The sequence below is a fragment of the Choloepus didactylus genome, chromosome 4, assembly GCF_015220235.1.
Source record: "Choloepus didactylus isolate mChoDid1 chromosome 4, mChoDid1.pri, whole genome shotgun sequence".
NCBI lineage: Eukaryota > Metazoa > Chordata > Mammalia > Pilosa > Megalonychidae > Choloepus > Choloepus didactylus.
Genome location: NC_051310.1, coordinates 47411326 through 47432062, shown reverse-complemented (window position 1 = coordinate 47432062; position 20737 = coordinate 47411326). Strand labels below are relative to the sequence as shown.

General features: G+C 36.6%; 1 protein-coding gene across 6 annotated transcripts in view; it reads left to right on the top strand.

Annotated features, from left to right (window-relative positions):
- SYNE2 (spectrin repeat containing nuclear envelope protein 2) overlaps positions 1 to 20737 on the top strand; it is a 346465-nt gene that overhangs the window by 234621 nt on the left and 91107 nt on the right. For 5 of the 6 annotated variants that reach the window (XM_037832561.1, XM_037832565.1, XM_037832563.1 and 2 more), the window contains exons 65-77: positions 2963 to 3193; positions 7762 to 7944; positions 9129 to 9257; positions 9778 to 9899; positions 10051 to 10192; positions 11949 to 12080; positions 13181 to 13333; positions 13453 to 13662; positions 14802 to 14903; positions 15816 to 15935; positions 16092 to 16292; positions 17584 to 17757; positions 19100 to 19231. In XM_037832561.1, the coding sequence (XP_037688489.1) occupies positions 2963 to 3193; positions 7762 to 7944; positions 9129 to 9257; positions 9778 to 9899; positions 10051 to 10192; positions 11949 to 12080; positions 13181 to 13333; positions 13453 to 13662; positions 14802 to 14903; positions 15816 to 15935; positions 16092 to 16292; positions 17584 to 17757; positions 19100 to 19231 (2031 nt within the window). The remainder of the gene's footprint in view (positions 1 to 2962; positions 3194 to 7761; positions 7945 to 9128; positions 9258 to 9777; positions 9900 to 10050; positions 10193 to 11948; positions 12081 to 13180; positions 13334 to 13452; positions 13663 to 14801; positions 14904 to 15815; positions 15936 to 16091; positions 16293 to 17583; positions 17758 to 19099; positions 19232 to 20737) is intronic. The other variant, XM_037832566.1, reaches the window with a different exon arrangement.

The following is a 20737-nucleotide window of genomic DNA, read 5'->3' as shown; positions in this document are numbered from 1 at the left end:
ATACCACAAAAAGTCAATATTTATTATGGAATGGTGTGAAACCAAGATAGGCTTGGCCTCATGAAATAAACTGCTGCCCCATCATTCCAGTCGCATGCTTAGTATTGTGCCTGTGAAGACTGGATTTTGCACTTTGGGCAGGAAATTTTGCATTTCGTAAAAAGTTGGGGAGCTGTGCAGTTGTTTGTAGAATTGACTGTAAAGTATTAAGGGGTAATTTTAAAAGGTTTGTATTTTGGCCTGTAATATAACTATAGCCAGAAAATTAAGTTGCATTTTAACTGCAGTGCTGTTTTCATAGATCAAAGATGTGTTGATGCAGAAACCAAGCAATGTGATATTCAGTGAGAGGCTAACTTGGTTACAAGAGGGTTGGTGAAATTAAATCAGGAATGTGAACTTGTAGATTCTAAAGCATAGTAAAATCAGAGACTAAATCCTGGTTCTATGACTGCAGGCAGTTTGAATAACCTGTTTCCTCACCTGTACACTGGGAATAATAATAGGCTTTGGTGAAGAAAAATGAGGTGGTGTGTATGTCACGTCTAGCACAATTCCTGACTCTTAATAAGAGCCCAGTAAAAGTTGGGTATTATTAATTTTTGTATGTGGTAGAGATGGCATGATTCCCTTTAATAAAAAGAAGTACACTTGGTAATACTTTTTAGCCTCCCGAAATGTACAGATTCATTCATTTAAATAACTTCTGCTTTTAAAATTTGGGGCTATCGTGTAGAAAAAATATTGCGCCAGGGGTGCAATTGTAGAAAAATCCATGGACTCAGAATTAAAAGATCATAGAGCTGGGTGAACTTGGTAAAGTAACATATGCCTGGGCCCGAGCTTCTCAGAAGTTACATGGTGGACTGGGAGACGTGTGAATTGATTAACTGTTAAATGTGCTTCAGTTTCTTGACCATAAGGAGAGGTAAACTGAGGAGTGTGAACTAATCACTGGCTGGCTCCTGAGACTGCTTTTGGCTATGAAGTTATGTAATTGCACAAAGTTTTTTCTTCTCTTGGATTCTTTCAGGTTCAAATAACTAGCAAATTCAGTCCAGATTAGTTACCCAGCTTCCTTGTTTTCTCATTAATATAGTAAGTTAGTGAGAAATGGATATGGCATGTAGTAAGTGCTCAAATAGTATTTTTTGAATAAATAAAGGAAAAAAGGCAACTGATAAATCTGTTCAGGATTATCTCAGGGGGCAAAAAAGGGGATCTCAAAATCTTTGCTAGTAAGCTATAGCAATATCTGAAAACTAGAAAACAGTGAATCCGATGACTACAGATTGGTGTTTCTGCAGTAAAATCATCCAGCTGTTGTTTTTTAAAAATCAGAATTAAAAAAAGAAAATCAAAACAGATGAATCCAAGTATAGAACCTACTGTATGTGAAGTACAGAAAGCACACAGGCAAGGAAAGTTTCCTCAAGAAGGTGATTCTGGAAGAAAATTATAAAAGTAGATTGATGAATCGCCTAACTCAAATGTACATTTTCCAATATTTATGCAATTTTGCTTAAAAATAGAACTTTCAGAGGAGAAATAGCATTTTGTTATAAAAGAGTAAATATGTGTGAATTTAATAGATGATTAAAGGAAGAAGCACAACCCAGGGACACTTCTGCCAAACCAGATTTCATGATGTGCGTGTGTGTTAAAATGAATGGTATTTTCATACCCTGCCTGTTTTTATCACTTATCAATTTTGTCCACATCATTGTTCTGAAAGTTCTGTTTTTAAGCAAAATTGCACAAATATTGGAGAATGTACATTTGAGTTAGGATATTCATTTGTGGGCAACTCCCTTTAGAAGCTTGTCACTTGGCCAGAAAGTGCTTTATTAGATGCTAGCATATAGTTAGCAAAGTATTTTATAGAAAATACAGTATTCCATCATAATCAATAAAAATATGATTTAAGACCAAAAATTTTATGGAACAAAACTATAAAAGGAATTTCTCTAGAAGGGTCAATATACTCTTTCAGTGTTCTATATAAGGATAAGTTACACAGTGGGAGACAGATATATCTGTGTCAAATCATCTTTCCTCTCCAAATTGAAAATTTATAATATTTTAATAAATATGTAGTATGTATATGTAATTTACTATGTAATATGTAATTACTAGAAAACTTTCATTTACTATCTGGGAGAAATTTTTTTATTGGATCAATAAGCTACCCAGTTATTTCAATACTAAACACATTACAGACATCACACTTGATTTAGACATTATAAGCATCTGGTTGTGAATTCAATAAATATTTGGGTTTCCATAAGAGGCAAAAAGTAATTTTAGGGATTCCCTCACATGAATAGGAGAAAAGTTTTCAGATTGCACCACTGAAAGTCTTCCTTGACTCTCAGGTTATTTTAAATAGGGAGAAGTTTAGATGAGTTATACCATGTATGTGTTTAAAAAAAAAAAAAAATCAGCTGAAATAGTTTATAATTGAACTACCTGAGTTGTTAAGTTAAAAATGCCTGGTGTATTTCATGATATCCCAGCCAGTGTGTGAAGATCATTTGTTTCGTATTGTTTTCTGTTTGAACAAGAGTGCACAGCAATGTAAACATTGCTTAATCCTGTGACACGCAACTTAAACCGGCCAATTCCCTCAAATGTTTCAGACACACACACACACACATTCACTCACCTGTCTCTTGGGGTTTGCTGCTTAATGAACTGCACGCCTGTTTGCTTCTTCTGTGCCCAGGAATACTGTACCTGTGTACATGCAGATCGGCTGCTTGGAAACCTGTGGCTCCAGGTCACGTGGTTGTTGCTATGAGTGTGGAGGTGCATTTTTCTTTTCCTTCTTTCTTCTGCTTTTTTTTTCTTTTTTCCTATTAACTGGGGAAATGCTGCAGGTTCACAGGACTTTGCAGCCCCAAATCTGAAAACTTTGGACTCCTGGCTTTTCACTGCTGGATTATCTCTGGATTTACCTTAGGGTGCCACACCTCCTATCAAGGCTGAAGGTCTGGGCTTTCCTGGCAAGCAAGGAGCGTTTGAGGCCACGGTGGAGAGCAGTAGGCCCGAACCTGCAGAGCTCCTCCATGTCTGCAAGACCCAGGTGGCCAAGCTGGAGCTGTGGCTGAACCAAGCCAACGTGGCATTCGAGCCAGAAACACTAAACTCAGACATGCAGCAGGTGGTGGAGCAGCAGCTGGTAGGGTGCCAGGTAAGACTGCCGGTCAGAGTTCATGGCTTGCCTCTTCACCAACCACCTTCCAGGACTGGGTGAAATTATCTTAAAGCAACAGTGTGTTTCTTTCTGTTACTCTGACGCCTACATTTATCTTGACCCCAACTTTCAGTCCTCAGGGTAATTCTTTGAAGTAATTTATGTAAGCAGAATATTTGGGGAGACAGCGGTGGGTCAGAGCTCAGAATCGAGAGTCTAATTCCTGGCTCTGTCACATGAATTGTGAACTTGGGGAAGTGACTTAACTTAGCCTCATTTTCCTCATTTGTAGAATCCGCAGAATATAGTAGATTCTCTTGTAGGGTTAAATGATAAAGCATATAAAGTAATGTCTGGCACATTAAAAGCACTCGATAAATGTTGACTGTTATTTTTAAGCCTATTAATAGGTACTTTAAGTAATTTGAATATGTATTCATTGGAAATGAAAGTGAATGTCCTGATTTGCAAGATTGCAGATAGAGCAATCTTTGCTGACATTTTACTACAAATGTTCTACTCTGCTTGGGACTGCTAAGTAATTTCCCATTAAAATGACATTTGCCATTTCAGGCTCAGTGTAGATATAAAGTGAATTTTTCAGTATTAAGGGCTATAGAAATAGTCATTTGGCGTAATCAAAACACATTGGAAAAGGAACCAGGAACTCTGAGTTTGAGTTTCTTTTCTCCCACTCACCAGTTCTATGATTTAAGATCGTATATGCAGGCTCACCCATCCTCTGTGATAATCATCCATGAAATGGGAAGATTGCATAAGTTGTTCACTAAAATCTTATTTAAGCTGAGACATGGATAAAATTAAACTGATTTTAGGGATTTATTAACATGTACCTCTAAAATAACATTATTATAACTTGGCAAAAGTTTTATCTAGTAATTATGTCATTAACTATAGCACACATGCTGATTTGATCTTTGAGTTTATAATTAACTGCAACTTGAGCATTCTTTCTATAAACAAAAATATTTAAACATATAAAATAAAAAGCTTTACTTTTTAGAGACAAATTTTCAATAAGCCTATTATATACGTCTACTTCATTTTTTATATTTTCCACATACAACATCCAGTTCCTGGTGAAATTAAAGTTTTTCTGTAACTATGCACATCAGTATTAAACAGAATATCCCTAAATATGAGGTAACTTAAGCTACTAAAATTTACTTATAGAATGAAAAATGAAAGGATTTTATTTTGATGAGGAAAAAAATGCCTTAACTTCCAGGTAAACCAGCAATAATTTGCTTCATTGGGCCAGCATCCTAAGTTAATGTCTTGCTTATCATTAATTCATTTTTGTGGAGCTCTTTTGCAGTTTACGCTGTGCTTTTTTTGTGCATTGCCTCATTTGGTCTTTACAAAAACTCTTTCTGATGCTTAGGAGTTAGTATGCGCATTAAACAAATGAGGAAATGAAGGCCTGAGGAGGTGCAGGAACAAAGTCCAGAAGTTCCCTGCAGTGAACTATAGTATGATTGTGCTATAGTTCAATGTGATTCTCAGGGACCAGAAAATGCTCCTGGTGCCTGCTAAGACAGTTCTCTTTTTAAGGAAAATTTACATATATTTTCTTTATACATATTTTTTCCTTGTCTTGTTGGATTCCATGGAAGACAGAAATGATGTAGCTTTCAAAGGATGCTAGGAAACTTTGAAGACATGGAATGGAAAATTGGTTCAAATATAGGGCTAGAAACTAAATTTAAAAAAAAAAAAAAAAAAAACCATAAAGAGAAGCCATAAAATTGAACCAAAGAAACTGGAACAGATCTGATCACCATGAAATAAATGTGCAAAGAAAAGCAATCAAACTAGTATTGACATGTACATAATTTTTCTTTTGTAACTGCCAAAAAGTAAATGATACTACTTCAACAGTAAGCAACGAACAGCCAAAAGAAAAGAAAAAGCTGTCTTTCCTTTCTTCCAAACCAAAGAAAATATATTTTGAAATAGAGATACTCTCTTCCATTCCCATGAAGCAACACTTGCCCATTGAACTGTCAAGACAGTCTGTTTCCCCTTGCAGGATGGTCACCTCCACTCCCCTCGTCACTTCACCTCTTGAAAGGCAGCCCCGCCATCCTGTGTGCAGTGACAGGTCTTTAGCACACATGCTTTTCTGGCGACTGTTACTTACCCATCTCTGCCAGTGCTACAAGTTGCTCCATGCATCATGAGTCCTCATGAAGTGCTTATTAAAAATATTAAAATATGTGCCTGGCTTGGCATGTGATAGGAAATGGGCTTTTTTTAAGGTTCCCTGGAGGTTTGTGTGCCTTTTGCATATTTGTATGTATTATTCTTGCAGGAGATATTACACACCATTACAGTCTCCATTTTATTTAATTCACTTATTCAAAAATATTTATTGAGGGCCTATTCTATGAGGCATGTGCTAGACCCATAGTCAAAAGCAGGAATGAGAATAGTAAATGATATGGATCCCCTCGCTGGATTTCAGACACAATGTGGTCACCAGGTAAAATTCCCAGAGGATCCTTTATTGTGAAGTGCTGAAAATTTTCAGGTGCTCCTTTTATTTATTTATTTATTTATTTTTGGTCAGTGCAGAATTATACTTTGTTTTGCTTTATTTTTTTTCATTGGGAGTGCAATACTAAATAATTTATAGAGTCTTTTTGTCATCTCAATATTTAATGGCAAATAATAGCTGATACACACAGAACAATTGAGTATTCAAGAATTTTCTGTTCTGTTTTTTATTAATTTCACTTAAATATATAAACAAGTGACTTTAAATTCTACTGGCAATTTAAAGTATATCTTCACATGCTAGTAATTATATTTAAAAATTTACATATACTGAAACATAAAAAAGCCTTACAGCAATCTGCAAAAAAACTAGGTTCCCAGTGACAAAATGTCCAAAGGACAGGAGCAAACAGATCACTTAAGAAAAAATTGCAATCAGTAAGTTAATATTTGGAAAAAAATGTTCAGCCTCAATCACTAAAGACATGAATTAAAACAGCTGTTGTTCTGTTCCTGCATTTCATTGGCAAAAGTTATATAATCCTGGCAAAACTCTGGAAAAATAGGCCCACTAATGTCTGGTAGCTCTGTATGATTGGTTTGATGTTTCGGGAGGTCAACTGTCAGCATATAAAGTGTGCAACTTCTTCTACCTAATGAAAACATTACCTTAAATTTACACCTGAAAATAATTCAAAAAGGAAAAAAATGTTTATGGCAGCTTTGATTACATAAGTGAAGAACTGGAAACAGCTCAAAGGGGTAACAATAGGGAAGTTGTTAAGTGAGTCATGGAAAATCAATCTCCAGCTAGTAAAATGGGAATCATGAAACCTATGTAGACACATGAAAAAGTGTCTATAAAATACCTAAGTGGGAAGAATGCAGCACAAAATAATCATATACTTTGTTTACAACTACTCTAAAATCTATGCATATGTATTGTTTAAGCTTTGAAGAGGCTATAGAGAATGTAAGAAGTTTGCTTGGATGGAGGAGTTACAAGCTATATTGTTTGGAATCGTGTTTTAAGGAGAGTTTTTCCTTAAGTTTCTCATGCACCTTAGTCATGCACTGGGTTTTAGCACCCATGATCCCAGTGCTGGAATGTGCATATGAGTACTGTTGCTAGACGTGGGTGCCCAGCCCACAAAGCAGCCGTGAACACCGCAATGCGTTCTGTGCCAGCCATTTGGTACAACTGTTTGAGCTTCTGAGCCCCAGGAGATGGCAAACTTGATCTGTTGAGGAGGAATAAAATGACGGTGACTTACTAAAGAAACTTACCTCATCCAACCGTTTTATTTTTAGACCTGTGTGTAAGTTGGCCAGTTGTATCACTGACTGTTTTAGGTTCTGAATTATTTCTTCTGTGGTATTCTTCTGATATTTTGGTGGCTTATTTGGCTTGATAAAGAGAAAGAAAGGGACAAAGGAAAGGATATTCAAATAGTTCTGTGGGACTCTTTTTATTTTTATTTGATATTTAGATTGCAACACAAAAGATTTAGGTTAGGAAGGAGACAAAAGTAACAATAATAGTCAACACATTTTAAGCATAGACTGTGTATCATGCACTAGTGAGAGCATATGGATTAACTTGTTAACTCCTCATAATGACCCCAGGAAGTAAGTTCTATTATTCCCATTTTACAGATGACTAGAGGCACACTCATAAAAAGTGCCATGCCCAAATATACACAGATGGCAGAGCTGGGGTCTGAACCCAGGTAGTCTAGTTCCAGCATTTGTATTCTTAATCTCTATGCTAGGCTGGATACATTCTATTTTGTAATGCAATTGTAGATTCACTTACCTTAGTTTATTTTAGAGAGCCAAAGTTGCACTTTGGGGTTGGTTTGGGTGCACCCCTGCTCAAAAATCACAAGAATTATGTGGAAGGTTTGTTTTTCAAGATCCAGTCCAGTCCTGTTTCTAGAACGTCTTTCTAAACAGTTAGGTAGAGAGAGTGAATCTAACTTATGTTGGGGAATAAGACTTGTTCATAACCAAAAATATGATAGTTAAATGATTTTATTTCCTAGGCTATGCTAACAGAGATCGAGCATAAGGTTGCATCTTTGCTAGAGAACTGCAAAGATCAGGGCCTGGGAGATAGTGGAGCCATTCAACAAGAAGCTGAAGCACTTTCTTTGAAACTAAAAACTGTCAAATGCAATTTGGAAAAAGTCCAGTTGACGCTCCAGGAGAAACACAGTGAGGATCAGGTAAAATGTGGCGTATAATAAAACATCATTATACACATGGTCACACATTGGAGAAGAACTCTGATTGGAGGTGATGAACCGTCTACAGAGAAACTATACTAAATGAGATACATCACCACTTCTAAAATAATTAGGGATGGCTACACTGACTTTTTGTTACTGGTTTCAGTTTACTTACTGTGCAGTTTTCTTACCCAGATTGGTGGTAGTGGTGGTGGTTGTGGTGGTGGTCATGGTGACTTGGTTTGATTTGGTTCGAGTGTTCTCTTTGGTGATGAGCTCCAGTGTAAGCCCTCTTCATAAAAGGAGGTTGTATTTTTAAACAACTTGGTGACTTTCCAATTGATTGGAAAATGAAGCCTTTATAGTAAAGATTAAAATTTGGCATTAGAGACACAAAACCTGTGTCAGCTGCCCTGAATTATGTATTTGAATGTGGCGAAAAGGGGACATTTTAGGTTGTATATATGTTATTAGAATAAAAATTTTAAAAAATCCATGGAACTTTGCAATACAGTGAACCCTTAAAAAAAAAAAAAGGAAAGAAACACAAAACCTGTTTTCAGAGTACTTTTGTTATTCATTTTCAAGTGTTTATATATACTGCTGACAGTATTACATAAAATATTCTTGCAATTATAAAAAGCATTCTGTATTTATAAATGTAAATGTACATCCTATGAGGAGGGTCTTACTATGTATGATTTGCACCCATACTTACGTTGGTTACGATTTAAGGCACTTAATTCACACACATGAGATTGACACAGATACCTGGGTCATATGGCTCCCCTTTCATCCTAATCTGTTCTCTGCTTTTTTAGAAAATTGACTTAAATTTTAGACATAGAAGACATTTGAAGTCATATCATAATACTATTCCCTTTTTAATTTTTTTTAACTTTGTTCTTTAAAAAAAGCAATAAATTTCCTGGCTTTTAATAAGTCATAGAATAAATTACATTGAGTTAATGATGAGGGGACCACTTCGTCAAATGTAGTGCATGTTTTGAAATTGTTACGAACTAAGCATATTAAATCACAGTATGTAACTATAGAAATGACAGAATGCTGTCATCCAGTTCATATAAAGCTTTTCCTTTATGTAATCTCATTACAAGAATTGAAATAAAATGGATCCTTATTTTTAAATAAATAATATTCCATCATGACATTTTTTGCAGCATTCTACCATTGTAAAGAAACCTTCAGAGCATCAAAAAGTTCTCCAGCCAGATAACCTTTCTGCATTTGAATCTATTGTAACTGAAAGGCCACAATTCAGCAGACAAAAAGATTTCCAGCAGCAACAGGTAATTTCAGCTCTTAACAGTTGTAAGGACAAGAATAAAGCCCTGTATGGAAATACCCTTTGAAGTAAACCTTTAGAGTATGTGACATGGGGGGGCATTCACTACATGCACCAACTTGGACTTTTAAGCCTTTGCTGCAGCACCTGCTTTGTTTCATTGGCTACGATTGGGGCCCTTCTAATGTTCCTCCTTTCCTGACTTGCATCTTATATCAAAATCAGCAAATGTCAGAGTTAACTTATCTCTATAACACTTCCTTGCTTGTTGTTTCAAAATATGTTGGTGTATTTTTGGTGATTTTCCATGTGTGTAGTATAGTTTTCAAAACACTTGATCACTGCATGAATATTTTAAAAGGTTTCTGAGAAACAAAAGTTAATGGTAACAAGCAAGCAAGAAAGAGAAATAGTAACTAATGATTTTGAAAGAGGCTCAAAATCAGATTGTCTCAACAGAAGAAAGCTGGAGGTACTCTGTTAACCTTGACTGATGGGACCGTTTGAATCTTATTCAATTATAGGTCCTGGAGTTAAAGCCAATGGAACAGAAAGATTTAGTCAAATTCATAGAATTTAATACTAAGAAAATATGGCCCCAGTATTGCCAGCAAGATAAAAATACAACTGAGAAATCATCTGTAAGGTAAAGCATTTTTAAATAGCTGGACATTCCATAGTTTTATGGTTAGAAAGATTGAGTCTTAAAATCACTTTTAAAACATTGTATATATGTTTAATGTAATGCAAAATTTTTATGTTGATCATTCTCTTCATCTTTTGTTCTTCCTCGAAAGCAATAAGGCAGCTAGCTCCCAAAATGATGCCTCAGACTCAGTCTTATCAGCCCAGGGCCAAAATGGAGATAAGTGGCAATATTTGCAGCATGAACTGTCAACAAAAATAAGGCTACCTCTACCTCAGCTTGTGGAGCCTCAGGTCAGTCTGCGTGTGCATTTGAGTATGAAAATCCAATGAGCATTCATTCAGTAAACATGTAGGTTCTGTATTAGGCAGCCATTTATTTTCAGAAAATAGAGATAGATGGCTGGTATAGAGGTAAGGGGGTTTTTCACTTGCCTGATCCTTTTTCATCCTCCTGGGAATCTGCATCAGATGCCCCCTTTCTATGTTCCTGTAGCACCCTAGGCTTCCCTGGCCATAGCTCTTACTGTATTGTATGTCTGTTTATTTGTCTGTATTCCCCATTAGAAAGTATATACAACGAGATGAAAGACCATGTCTGCCTGGTTCACATTTAAGTGCTTAACACAGTGCTTGGCACATCATGGAATCTCCTTTACTACTTGTTGAATAAATAAATGAAAGAATAATATATGTAAAAACTCTTTAAAAACTGTACAGGACTATATGAGTGTCATTTACTCATCAAATGATTCTTTGGAATTTGCTGCATGCCAGTTCCTGTGCCAGGTCCCGAGGTTGTAAAGATGAATGTGATTCTGTTTCCCAGAGAATTCAAAGTCTAACAGGGAAAATAAATCATGCATCAAGTGTTAACGAGAATTGTGACAGCAGCTCTACCAGGGGGAGGTGGGAGCACATGGTAAGGAAAGACCTCAAACAGAAGATGACAGTTGGACCGAGTTCTGAATGATTTTTGGTGTTCAGTAGGTTGATGCGGGTGAAACATCAAGGGTATTTCAGGCAAAGGGAGCAACATGTGCAAAGATTTGAACATATGAAACAGCTTGGGATTTTGAGGAAATTAGATGAGGGAAAAAGACATGTCAGTGGCACCTGTCAATGAGGGTTTCCACCAACTCTCCTTATCACTGCCAGTATAGGTTTTTTCCAGACTCCCCACTGTGCCAGGTGCTGTTGGATTTCTCTCCAAACAGGGAACAGACAGTACTGTTGCTTTCGGCCAGCTTTTTGGTCAGCCAGCAGCCATCAGGCTTCTGCCTTCAACCTTCCATGCAAATTGCCCAGGCAAAGGTTACCAGTGGTTTCCCAATACCCAAATTTGGTGGGGAATTTGTAGTTCTCATCTTTTCTGCTTACAACCTTATTTGTCCAGTTAAACTTGAATCAAGCTCATTGGTAGGGCTTTCATCTTGTTTTCTCCTTGTTATTTATACTATAACATGAATATCATTCTCTTTCAAAGAGTAGATCACCATCCAGTAGTTTCTTCTCCAACCTTTCTCCAAGCAGTCACCCAACACCCTACCTTTTTGTATGTTAGTTTTCCAACTTGAGAAAGAAATTAACTCTGAATCATTTTCCCTTCTGAAGTTACAACTCATGTTCAATATCAATATTTAGCTCTTCAATAACAATTCAAGGTGCACATCTCTCCTTGGAGGTGACTTGTATTCTGTCCTAAGAGTGGGCTATACCAGAAGCCAACTAGTAAATAAACATTTAACTTTGTTGCATGGATATCATTGCTACTAATTTTTAAAAATTAGTGATTTTACTTTATTTCTCAAATTTGTTTTGTCTTCCCTCATTTTGGTATCTAAATGGACCCTCAAGTAAAGCCTATTATGACTTTTCAAGCTGTCCAAAATATTTAAAATTTAATTTATTTTTTTCTTACAAATGACAAGATAGCCAAAAATATTTACCAAGAAGGTACCTCAGAGACAGCATGCTTAGGCATTTTTGCTGTTTTTATTAACATCAGCAGGATCTCAATCTGTCACTAATAGGGTTTCTTTTCAAATAGGTTGCCACAAATATGAGTGTTTTACCCAGTGTGTGCATGTATAACTTTAGATACCCAACAACTGAAGAACTGAAAACCTACACTACCCAACTTGAAGACTTGCGTCAAGAAGCAAATAATCTCCAGATACAGGTAGAAATTACATGTTACATATTTTTCTCATTGCAAAAACATAAAAATTAGAAAGGAGATATTTTACCATTGTAAATTAGTCTTAATTTTCTTCGCTGAACAACTAATGGAACAAGCAAATAATGGAATGGATCCTACAATTGGAAATAGAATTTGTCTTATGTGCCAACTCTGATCAATTTCACAATGGCTGCCTGGAGCACTGTGTGGAAAAAGGATTCTGAATCTGTTTTCAGGATTAGCAAGAACAAGGATCAGGATTGATTAGTAATGTCTGCCATGGTGATCTGGGATTTGAAAGGAAAGAAAAGAGGGGTGGGAGGGAGCAGCCACGAGGCTTCCAACCTTGAGTAGGCTTGATGCTGGGTCAATGTGCTGGTGATGCTACAAATCGATTAGAGAAAACAGTAGGAAGCAGCTCAAATTAGGGTGATTTCCAATTTGGAGCTTTTTATGCTCCAAAACTACTCTGTAGCTGGTGAGGGATTCAAGGTGATCATGAGGAAAAAAGCAAAAAGAGGTCGTTTCAACAGCTTTTGCTAAAACAGATCTGTGGCTCCCAAACTCACCAAGGAGTTGTGCCTCTAAGGGTAGCCCTAAGTCCCACAGCCCATAAATGACACCCCTTACTTCTCCCCTGCCCCACATCCCTATCTTTTAATTTGCTCTTTCTAATCAACCTCTTGAAACTTCTCTTTTATGCTTCTTTTCCAGTTCCTCATACATTAAAATGTGGGAGCCTGGGGCAGTGAGTGGGAAGAGGGACAGTATGATTTATTTGGGGCCACACATCCACCTGGATGACCCCATCAAGGAAGTTCTTCAGCTCATGATTTACCTTGTAATTCTACTCTATAGTCAAATAACTACCTAGCATTGCATTTCTTAGACTTGTTTTTCTGGGAATTAAAATCTTAAATAATTTTATTTATTTAGTTATTCTGTTACCGAGTTATGTAGTTTACAAAGTGTTTGAAGCAACTTATAAAAAAGTATAATACAAATTGTAACTCTAATGAAAGCAAGGAAACATAGGTTTAGGAAGGCAAAGAATTATACTGATTTTTATTTTCTGTTTCCCCCACCCACTCTTGATTCAGGAAAACATGACCGAAGAAACATATATAAATTTGGATAAAAAATTATTTGAATTACTTCTGACCCTCAGTCAGTACCTCAGTAGCGTGGAGGAGATGCTACAAACTCCTGCCCTTTTCGGAGAGGATAGTTGTGCTCAGCAGGTGCACTTCAAGGTGGGGAACCTAACAACCCCATGTGTTGGCCCTTACGGCAGCGCAGCCAGTTAAGCCAGAACGGAAGCACCTGGGGTCAGAGAGTATTGACTGTGTCTTCCTTCCTCTCCACTTGGCAGACGTTGGCTTTGGAGTTGAAAAAACTTCATTTAGCTATGAGTGACAAGAAGACAGATCTTTCGAAAGCCATGACTTACCTTGGCAGGAACTCCAGCTTATTCCTTGAATGTTTTGATGACCTCCACGTCTGCCTGGAGCACACCCAAGCTACGGCTGCCTCCAGAAGCAAGTCCCTGAAAGCTGGCCTCGACTATAACCGCAGTTATCAGGTATAACTCTGAGGGCACATTCTGATTTGGCCCTGTTTTAGGTTCATAGCAAGGACTCCTGATTTCCATTGATTCTTATCCCTGGTGGAATCATGAATAGGAATTGCTGAGGGAAATGGTGAGACTCTTCTAATATGAGGGTGTTTAATGTTAGTTCTACTGCTCACGGTTGAAGGCCATTTGAAAGTGAGGCCCTTTCCAAAGTCTCGGGTATAAATTTGTAGGGATGAGCTAAAATGATGTTTCTTTCCTGTGTTAAATCCAGCCATTTATGGTGTCATATAGAAGGGTTTGTATTTAAATTTCTAGGCAGTGGGTAGCTTTAAAGCTTTGAGCAAAGGAATGACAATTTGTTATGTTTCAGGGAGATTAATCTGGTAATTGTCTAAAATGAGTGACAAGGAAGGTAGACTAGTTAGAAAGCTACTGAAAGTATTTAATGAAATAAGAAATGAAACAACACCATTTATGAAGGAGTCTTGTCCATACAATGAAATCTGAATCTGATCAAGCCTCTAGAATCCAAGTAAAGGAGACACAAGGGAAAAACATGCTAAACAGAACCATGAGGATGCAATCAGCAAAATCCAGATGGAGGAAACTGTATAGAAAAATGGCCTACTTTTCCCACCAAATTAAAAAAAAAAAACTAATAAAATGGTAGGGGAGCCTGTGGATTAAAAGAGACTCAAAATACATATTAATTCATTACACTATATGGGCCACATTTGGATCCTGATTCAAACAAACAAAAAAACTTGTAAGCAATTAGAGAAATATGACCTGCCTGGATAGTTAATAATATTAAGGAATTGTTGTTTGGTTTGTGGGGATGTATTGTGTTTTTAAAGGGAGGAATCTATCTTTTAGAATAGATTCCTAATGAAATGATACAGTATTGGGGATTTGCTTCAAAAACAGTTATATACTGTCAAGACTGCTGGTGCGGAGTGTATAGAAGAGAGAAGACCTACCATGAATTGTTGAAGCTGGATGATGGGAACCCTGGGATTCCCTCTATTTTTGTATATGCTTGAAATTTCTGATAGCACAAAAATTTAAATACAGTCGAACAAAAACAGGTAATGAAGGCCTAAACAAGATTGCTCACTGTTTCCTGCATTTCTCTTTTTATACAGAGTGAAATAAAGCGATTATATGATCATCTTATTAAGAATAAAACATCTTTACAACAGTCTTTGAATGAAATTAGTGGGCAGAGTATTGGTGAACAGCTTCAGGTAATCAAGTCAAAATAATTCAAACTGATCTAACCTTGGACCACAGAGCCTTGAGTAGAAACTGTGCTTCTGACCCACTTCCCTTTGTGAGCAGGGGCAAGGCTTAAGTAAATACATAAAAATGAAAACTATTCTGTTGACCTTTAAAAACATCTCAAATAGTATTTCATGAAGTGCAAATTATTAAAACAAGGTGCCTGGCAAAATTTTAAGTTATCAACCTGTTAAAAATTTAAGTTTGCCAATGTCTGATGTTGGTAAGGATGTTGACTATATATATAGATAGAGAGATAGATATCAGAATTTTAAGTGTAACTACGCTTTGAACCAGCAGCAATTTCGCTTCATTCATTATTCAGAAATTATTAACTGAGGACCTACCGTGTGTCCAGGCACTGTTCTAGGTGCTGGACTTGGATTTATCCTAAGAAAATAAGTCAAGTGCACAAACATAAATATGTTAATAAATATTCAGGGATGTTCCTGGGAGCACTGTTTGAATTAAAATTTTAAATAGCCCCAAAATATCCGTTAAGAGCAGACTATTATTAAGGTAAATTATACCCTTACAATGGTATATTAGCTATCCATTTAAAAGGAGCCAGATATGTGTAGTGATTTGAAGAGATGCTGAAAAGGCAAGGGAGGAGGGCAAACTGCAGAACAGAATGCTGTGTTGTAATTCAGTGCATTGGTGGATGTGTGCATATCCTGTTATGTGTTTAGAATGTGTTGGGAAGGAGCTGTCAGTTGTGGACCTCTGGGGAGAGGAATAAAAAGAGATGGAGGTGAGACAAAGGCAAACAGGACTTCTTTTTCCCTTCATTCGTTTCTGTACTATTTTAATTATTCTTTAATGAATATGTAAATTTCTCTAATTAATTAAAAGGTTTTACTTTTTTGTATCTTCAGAAAGTAGACTCATATACAGTAGAACTGCAGAACTCAGAGGGCCGAGTGGCAAAGCTCAGAGATGAAGGAGAGAGGCTACATTTACCTTATGTTTTACTCCAAGAGGTTTACAAATTAGAGGTATGTCTGAGCAGAAAACATTCACTCGGTACTATGACTTTAAGGAGTAAGACTTTTTTTTTTTTCTTCCACCTAGGTAGTTTAGATTTGTTTGTCATTTGGATTATTTTCAGAGTTGGAGGAAAATGTTTGTGCATACCTACTCTTTCTTTTCAGGAAGTACTTGACAGTATGTGGGGAATCCTGAGAGCCAGGTACACAGAACTCAGCAGCCCTTTCATAACTGAGAGCCAGCGAGATGCTTTGTTGCAAGGCATGGTGGAACTAGTGAATATGGGAAGGGAAAAGCTTGCTCGTGATCACTTACGACAAACCAAAAGTAAAGTTGCTTTACAGGCTCAAATACAAAATCACAAGGTAAGACACACTGATCAGATCACTTTCATTGACTAAAATCTTAAGGTTTTTCTGAGTGTGAACCTAAAGCATCCATTTTCTTCCTTGGTGAAATATACATCATCCATTCATTCATTTCACAGACATTTACTAGAGATTGTGAAGAAAAACAGACACAGCTCCTCACATTCATGGAGCTTTCAGTTGATTGAGAAGAAAGATCTGTATCAGAGTTATTCAAACAGATTTAAAAGTAAAATTGGGATACATGCTGTGGGTCATTTAATAGGGGAAACTGACCTCTGGAGGTTAGGAAAGACCTTCCTGAGAACTGAGAGCAAAAGGAAGATATATTATGTAAATATTTAATATTCTAGTGTATAAGTTCTTTCATTTTCCATTCATTTCATTAAACACCTCTTGATTGCCAACTAAAGAGACATAGTATTCTAGATGCTGAGGGTAAAAAGATGTATAAGACATAGTCTCTGCCCTCAACAGACTCACAGTCTTTGGTAAGTTGAACTTAGTCTAGGAAAAATTGAAAGGTAGGTATTGTATAAAGGATGGAGGGGAAGAAGAGAAAATAATATTCACTGGCCCTCTACAAAGTGCCAGGCTCTGTGGTAGATGCTTTTTACAAACCTTTCTATAGATCCTTTTCAAGGAATTGGAGAAGGAAGTCACAAAAACCTAGGGGGCTAGCAGACTAAGTGGAAGAACCATGTGAAGGCAAGCCTCCCTTTTTAAAGTTTCTTAAAGCCGTAGGGAGCTTTTACCTACTGGATCCTGATAGATCCCATCAGCAAGTTCACTTTATTTAGCCATTTTGCTGAATAGAAGTTAGAACTGTTCTTTAGGAGCTCTGGCTGTTGAATGTGTGGGCTGTTTGAACTCACACATTTATCTATCCAACATATTTTCTTGAAATCTATCGGCCACATCAGCATCTACCTTTCTGTAAATTTTTAAAACGCAAGACAACTGATTTAGGAAGATCTCAGTGGATATTCAAGTTGGCTAACAATAATGTTTGCCCTTTAAACTAGAATATTTTGTGGAAGACAAAACTTTGGCTAACGTTTTCTTTAAGATTTATTAAAAATGCCAGAGTGTTTGAAGACTAAGGAATTCATTGTCAGTTTTCTTTTTGTTTTCTCCAACTCTACACAGTTGTCCTGGAATTTTGGATTAAAAAGCATATAAACTGTAAAACAAGTTGAAGTAACTTTTTTCTTTAGAAAAAGACAGTTCTCAATTTTTTTAAAAAAAAAATAAATAAATAAATAGTAAACCCTTCTCCATTTTATAGGTCTTTTTCCAGAAGCTTGTTGCTGACATGCTATTGCTCCAAACATACTCAAACAAAATGCTTCCTCCTTTATTGCAAAAGAAAGAGACATTTTGGGCAGAACAAGAAAAAGAAGTCAAATTACTAGAGGAAAAGTCACACCAGTGTGGCATGAAGATGCAGAGTTTGTTGCAGGTATTTGGGTTAAATAAACCTTGTACATTACACTGGGAATTCCTGATCTTCAAACACTGCCTCCAGGTGTTAAGGAAACATAGCTAGTTATCATTAAGCAGCAGTTAAATGGGGACATGATAAAGAAGAATGTGGAACCCTGTCCTAGTTTTCCCTGATACTCTCTGAATGAAATATTAGCTGGGATTTCTCACACATAAGTTTAGTATATACAGCATCTTTCTACCTTCTTAGGTTTGAGTATGAATAAACAAAATTGAAAGCACTTCAAGATCTTGAGTGAGATAATTTGGATCAAAAGTCAGTGGTTCAGAAACTGTATTCCCCCTAGAAGACGGGCCCAGATGTGTGTTGCTGCTTAAAGGGATTCATGGCAATCTTGACCCAAATCAAAAGAAAAATTAAGCCTGCATAAAATTTCTCAATTTTAAGATTTTCTTCTTTATCTTTTTAAACCTTTGACAGTGGATGTTAGCACATCATAAAGGAAATAAACAAAAAGCAAGGAAATATTCAACTTAAGAATGTGATAATATGATATGGTGAAATTTTATGCTAATAAGATTTATTTTTTAGTAAGTGTACAAATTGATATTTTTCTTAATATTTCATAGTACAAAAAAAAGACTGCATGAGCCCAAAGAGTGCATCATAATAGCCAGGTGACCCACTATTTGAATAGATATAAGAATTAATGGGGTTGTTATTTTCCCAACAAATAAAATTTATTGCCAATAAGTAAGCTCTGTGGTATGCTGAGCCCCTAGTGGTGGGCTTCTATGGAAATAGAGAAAGCTGAGACAAGATTAGACTAAGGTTAAGTCAGTAGTACTCTCCAGATGAAGTAAAAGTCTCCACTCTTCAAACAGACCTTCAGTAGAATTATACTTCAGGCAACATGGTAGAATGACATTCAGTGGACTTGGGTTTGGAATGAGTAGCAGCTTGACAGGACCTTCTGTTGAAAAAGGCTTTAAAAGTTAGCCCCTTTCCCTTTGCAAATAAGGGAGGATCTTATGACTCTGAGGTCCTTACAGAGAGATATTGCAAAGAGTATCACTTTAACTTAATCATATTACTCTCTACGCAGTTTGACAAGGGAAGCATAAGGCACTAATGTCAACTGGACTTTTAAAAATCTTGGCCTCGAAGGCAATGGAATCATTTTCCATTAGACATTGAACTCTTTCTAGTGTTAGTTGCATCTCTCGGTAATTCTTGGAATCTATGCTTTAATTTTATATGGCCTCAGTGTTCATTTTTGTCTTTATGATTAATTTGTCTTTGTCTGGAACCAATCTAGAAAAGGGCCCCTACTGATTTTATGTCTTTGATTCTTTAGAAATGGGAAGAATTTGATGAAAACTATGCATCTCTTGAAAAAGACCTGGAAATTCTTGTATCTACATTGCCCTCTGTGAGTTTAGTGGAAGAAACAGAGGAAAGATTAGTGGAAAGGATTTCATTTTACCAGGTATTTTGCTTCCATTTAAGATATCAAATGGATCGTGCAAAGCACTTTTGGTTTTGTTTTATTTTGGCTAAGCTGCTTGATTTTGAAGGTAAATGATTTGAATGGAAGTGAAGTATTGAACCCATTGTTAGACATATTCATGCAGATTTGGTCATGAACTCCTCAGTATAACCACAAGTCTTCATGTGATGGTGGAGTCGTAAAAAGAACCTGGCTTGGAGTTGAAGAACTTGGCTTGAGTCTTGGCTTTACCTCTTATCACCTTTGTGACCTTACTGTCTCTAAGCCTGTTTCTTTATCTGTAGAATGTGAATAATCAAGCCTGTTTGTCCTGTCTCCAGAGTTGGATGTAGATGTCAAATGTACTGCAGTACCAAAAGGACTTTGTAAACCATGGGCCCCTAAACATAGATTCAGTTTTATTACTATAAAGAAAGCCTGATTGGACACAGCCAATGAAACAATAATCTTGTTACCTGCCACTGGAATTATAAAAAGACTGCAAACTTTAAAAAATTTTTTGTCTAAATTTCAGAATGTTATTGTCAAAGTCTCTGTATCTCAAATTTCAATGCCATAGAAAAGATAAAGCTTAAAATGGTTTTTGAGTGACATTGAGGACATGACCAATAAGATAAAGTAGCAGTTCTGCAGAGAAGCTTTTGTAAACAATATACTCCATTTTAACTTTAGAATATAAACAGAATCTACCGTGTACTCCTAGAAGGTTGCCTGAATACACTGTTTGGAGAATGAAAGCAGGAATACTTATTCTTTACATGCATTTAAGGCTCCCTAAGGAACATTTTTCCAGAGGTTGGAGCACTGTAGTTATCCTCTTTACATGCCTAGAAAGCTTCAACTGATCTCTTTGCCATTTTATTATACTGAGCCCAATTCTAAGGTAAATCTAGGTTCCCTGGGGGGAGAGTTGGGGTGGAGGGAAACTGCTGTTTAATTCTTTGTTAGTCTAGGGGTACAGAAGGTACCACTTGAACAGCTGAAAACATGCAGTTCAAAACAGATAGCATTTTAAGCTTCATTATAATAAGACAATGTCTAAAATTAACCAACCTAATATGAGCCTGATTATTTCCCCAAAAGTAACTATATCCCTTAAAATGGGTATCTCTGATTCTACTAAATTTGAAGTATTAAAAAAAAGGAACAATTGCTCCAAGATTTTTAAACAAATTCGTCAGACTAGAAGAAGACAGGCATCTCATGAAGTCCATCTCACTTAAGATTTCTTTAGGCCATTCTCGTCTTCTGAGTCTTGGAGAGATTTGTGTGTGTCCAGCAGATGTCATCTCATGGGTGGTTGAGTGACCAGTGCATGGCCTGTCTCCCATGTATAAAATGAGGAAATTAAAACTTCTCACAGATGCTCTAAAGTTGAAATGTTTGGCACATGAGGGCTCTGAAAATTAGAACCATTTTTTTTTTAATTGATGCTGCAGACTAGGGCCGAGGTGGGGAGAGTTATAGATGGGGAGTGGTGGAAAG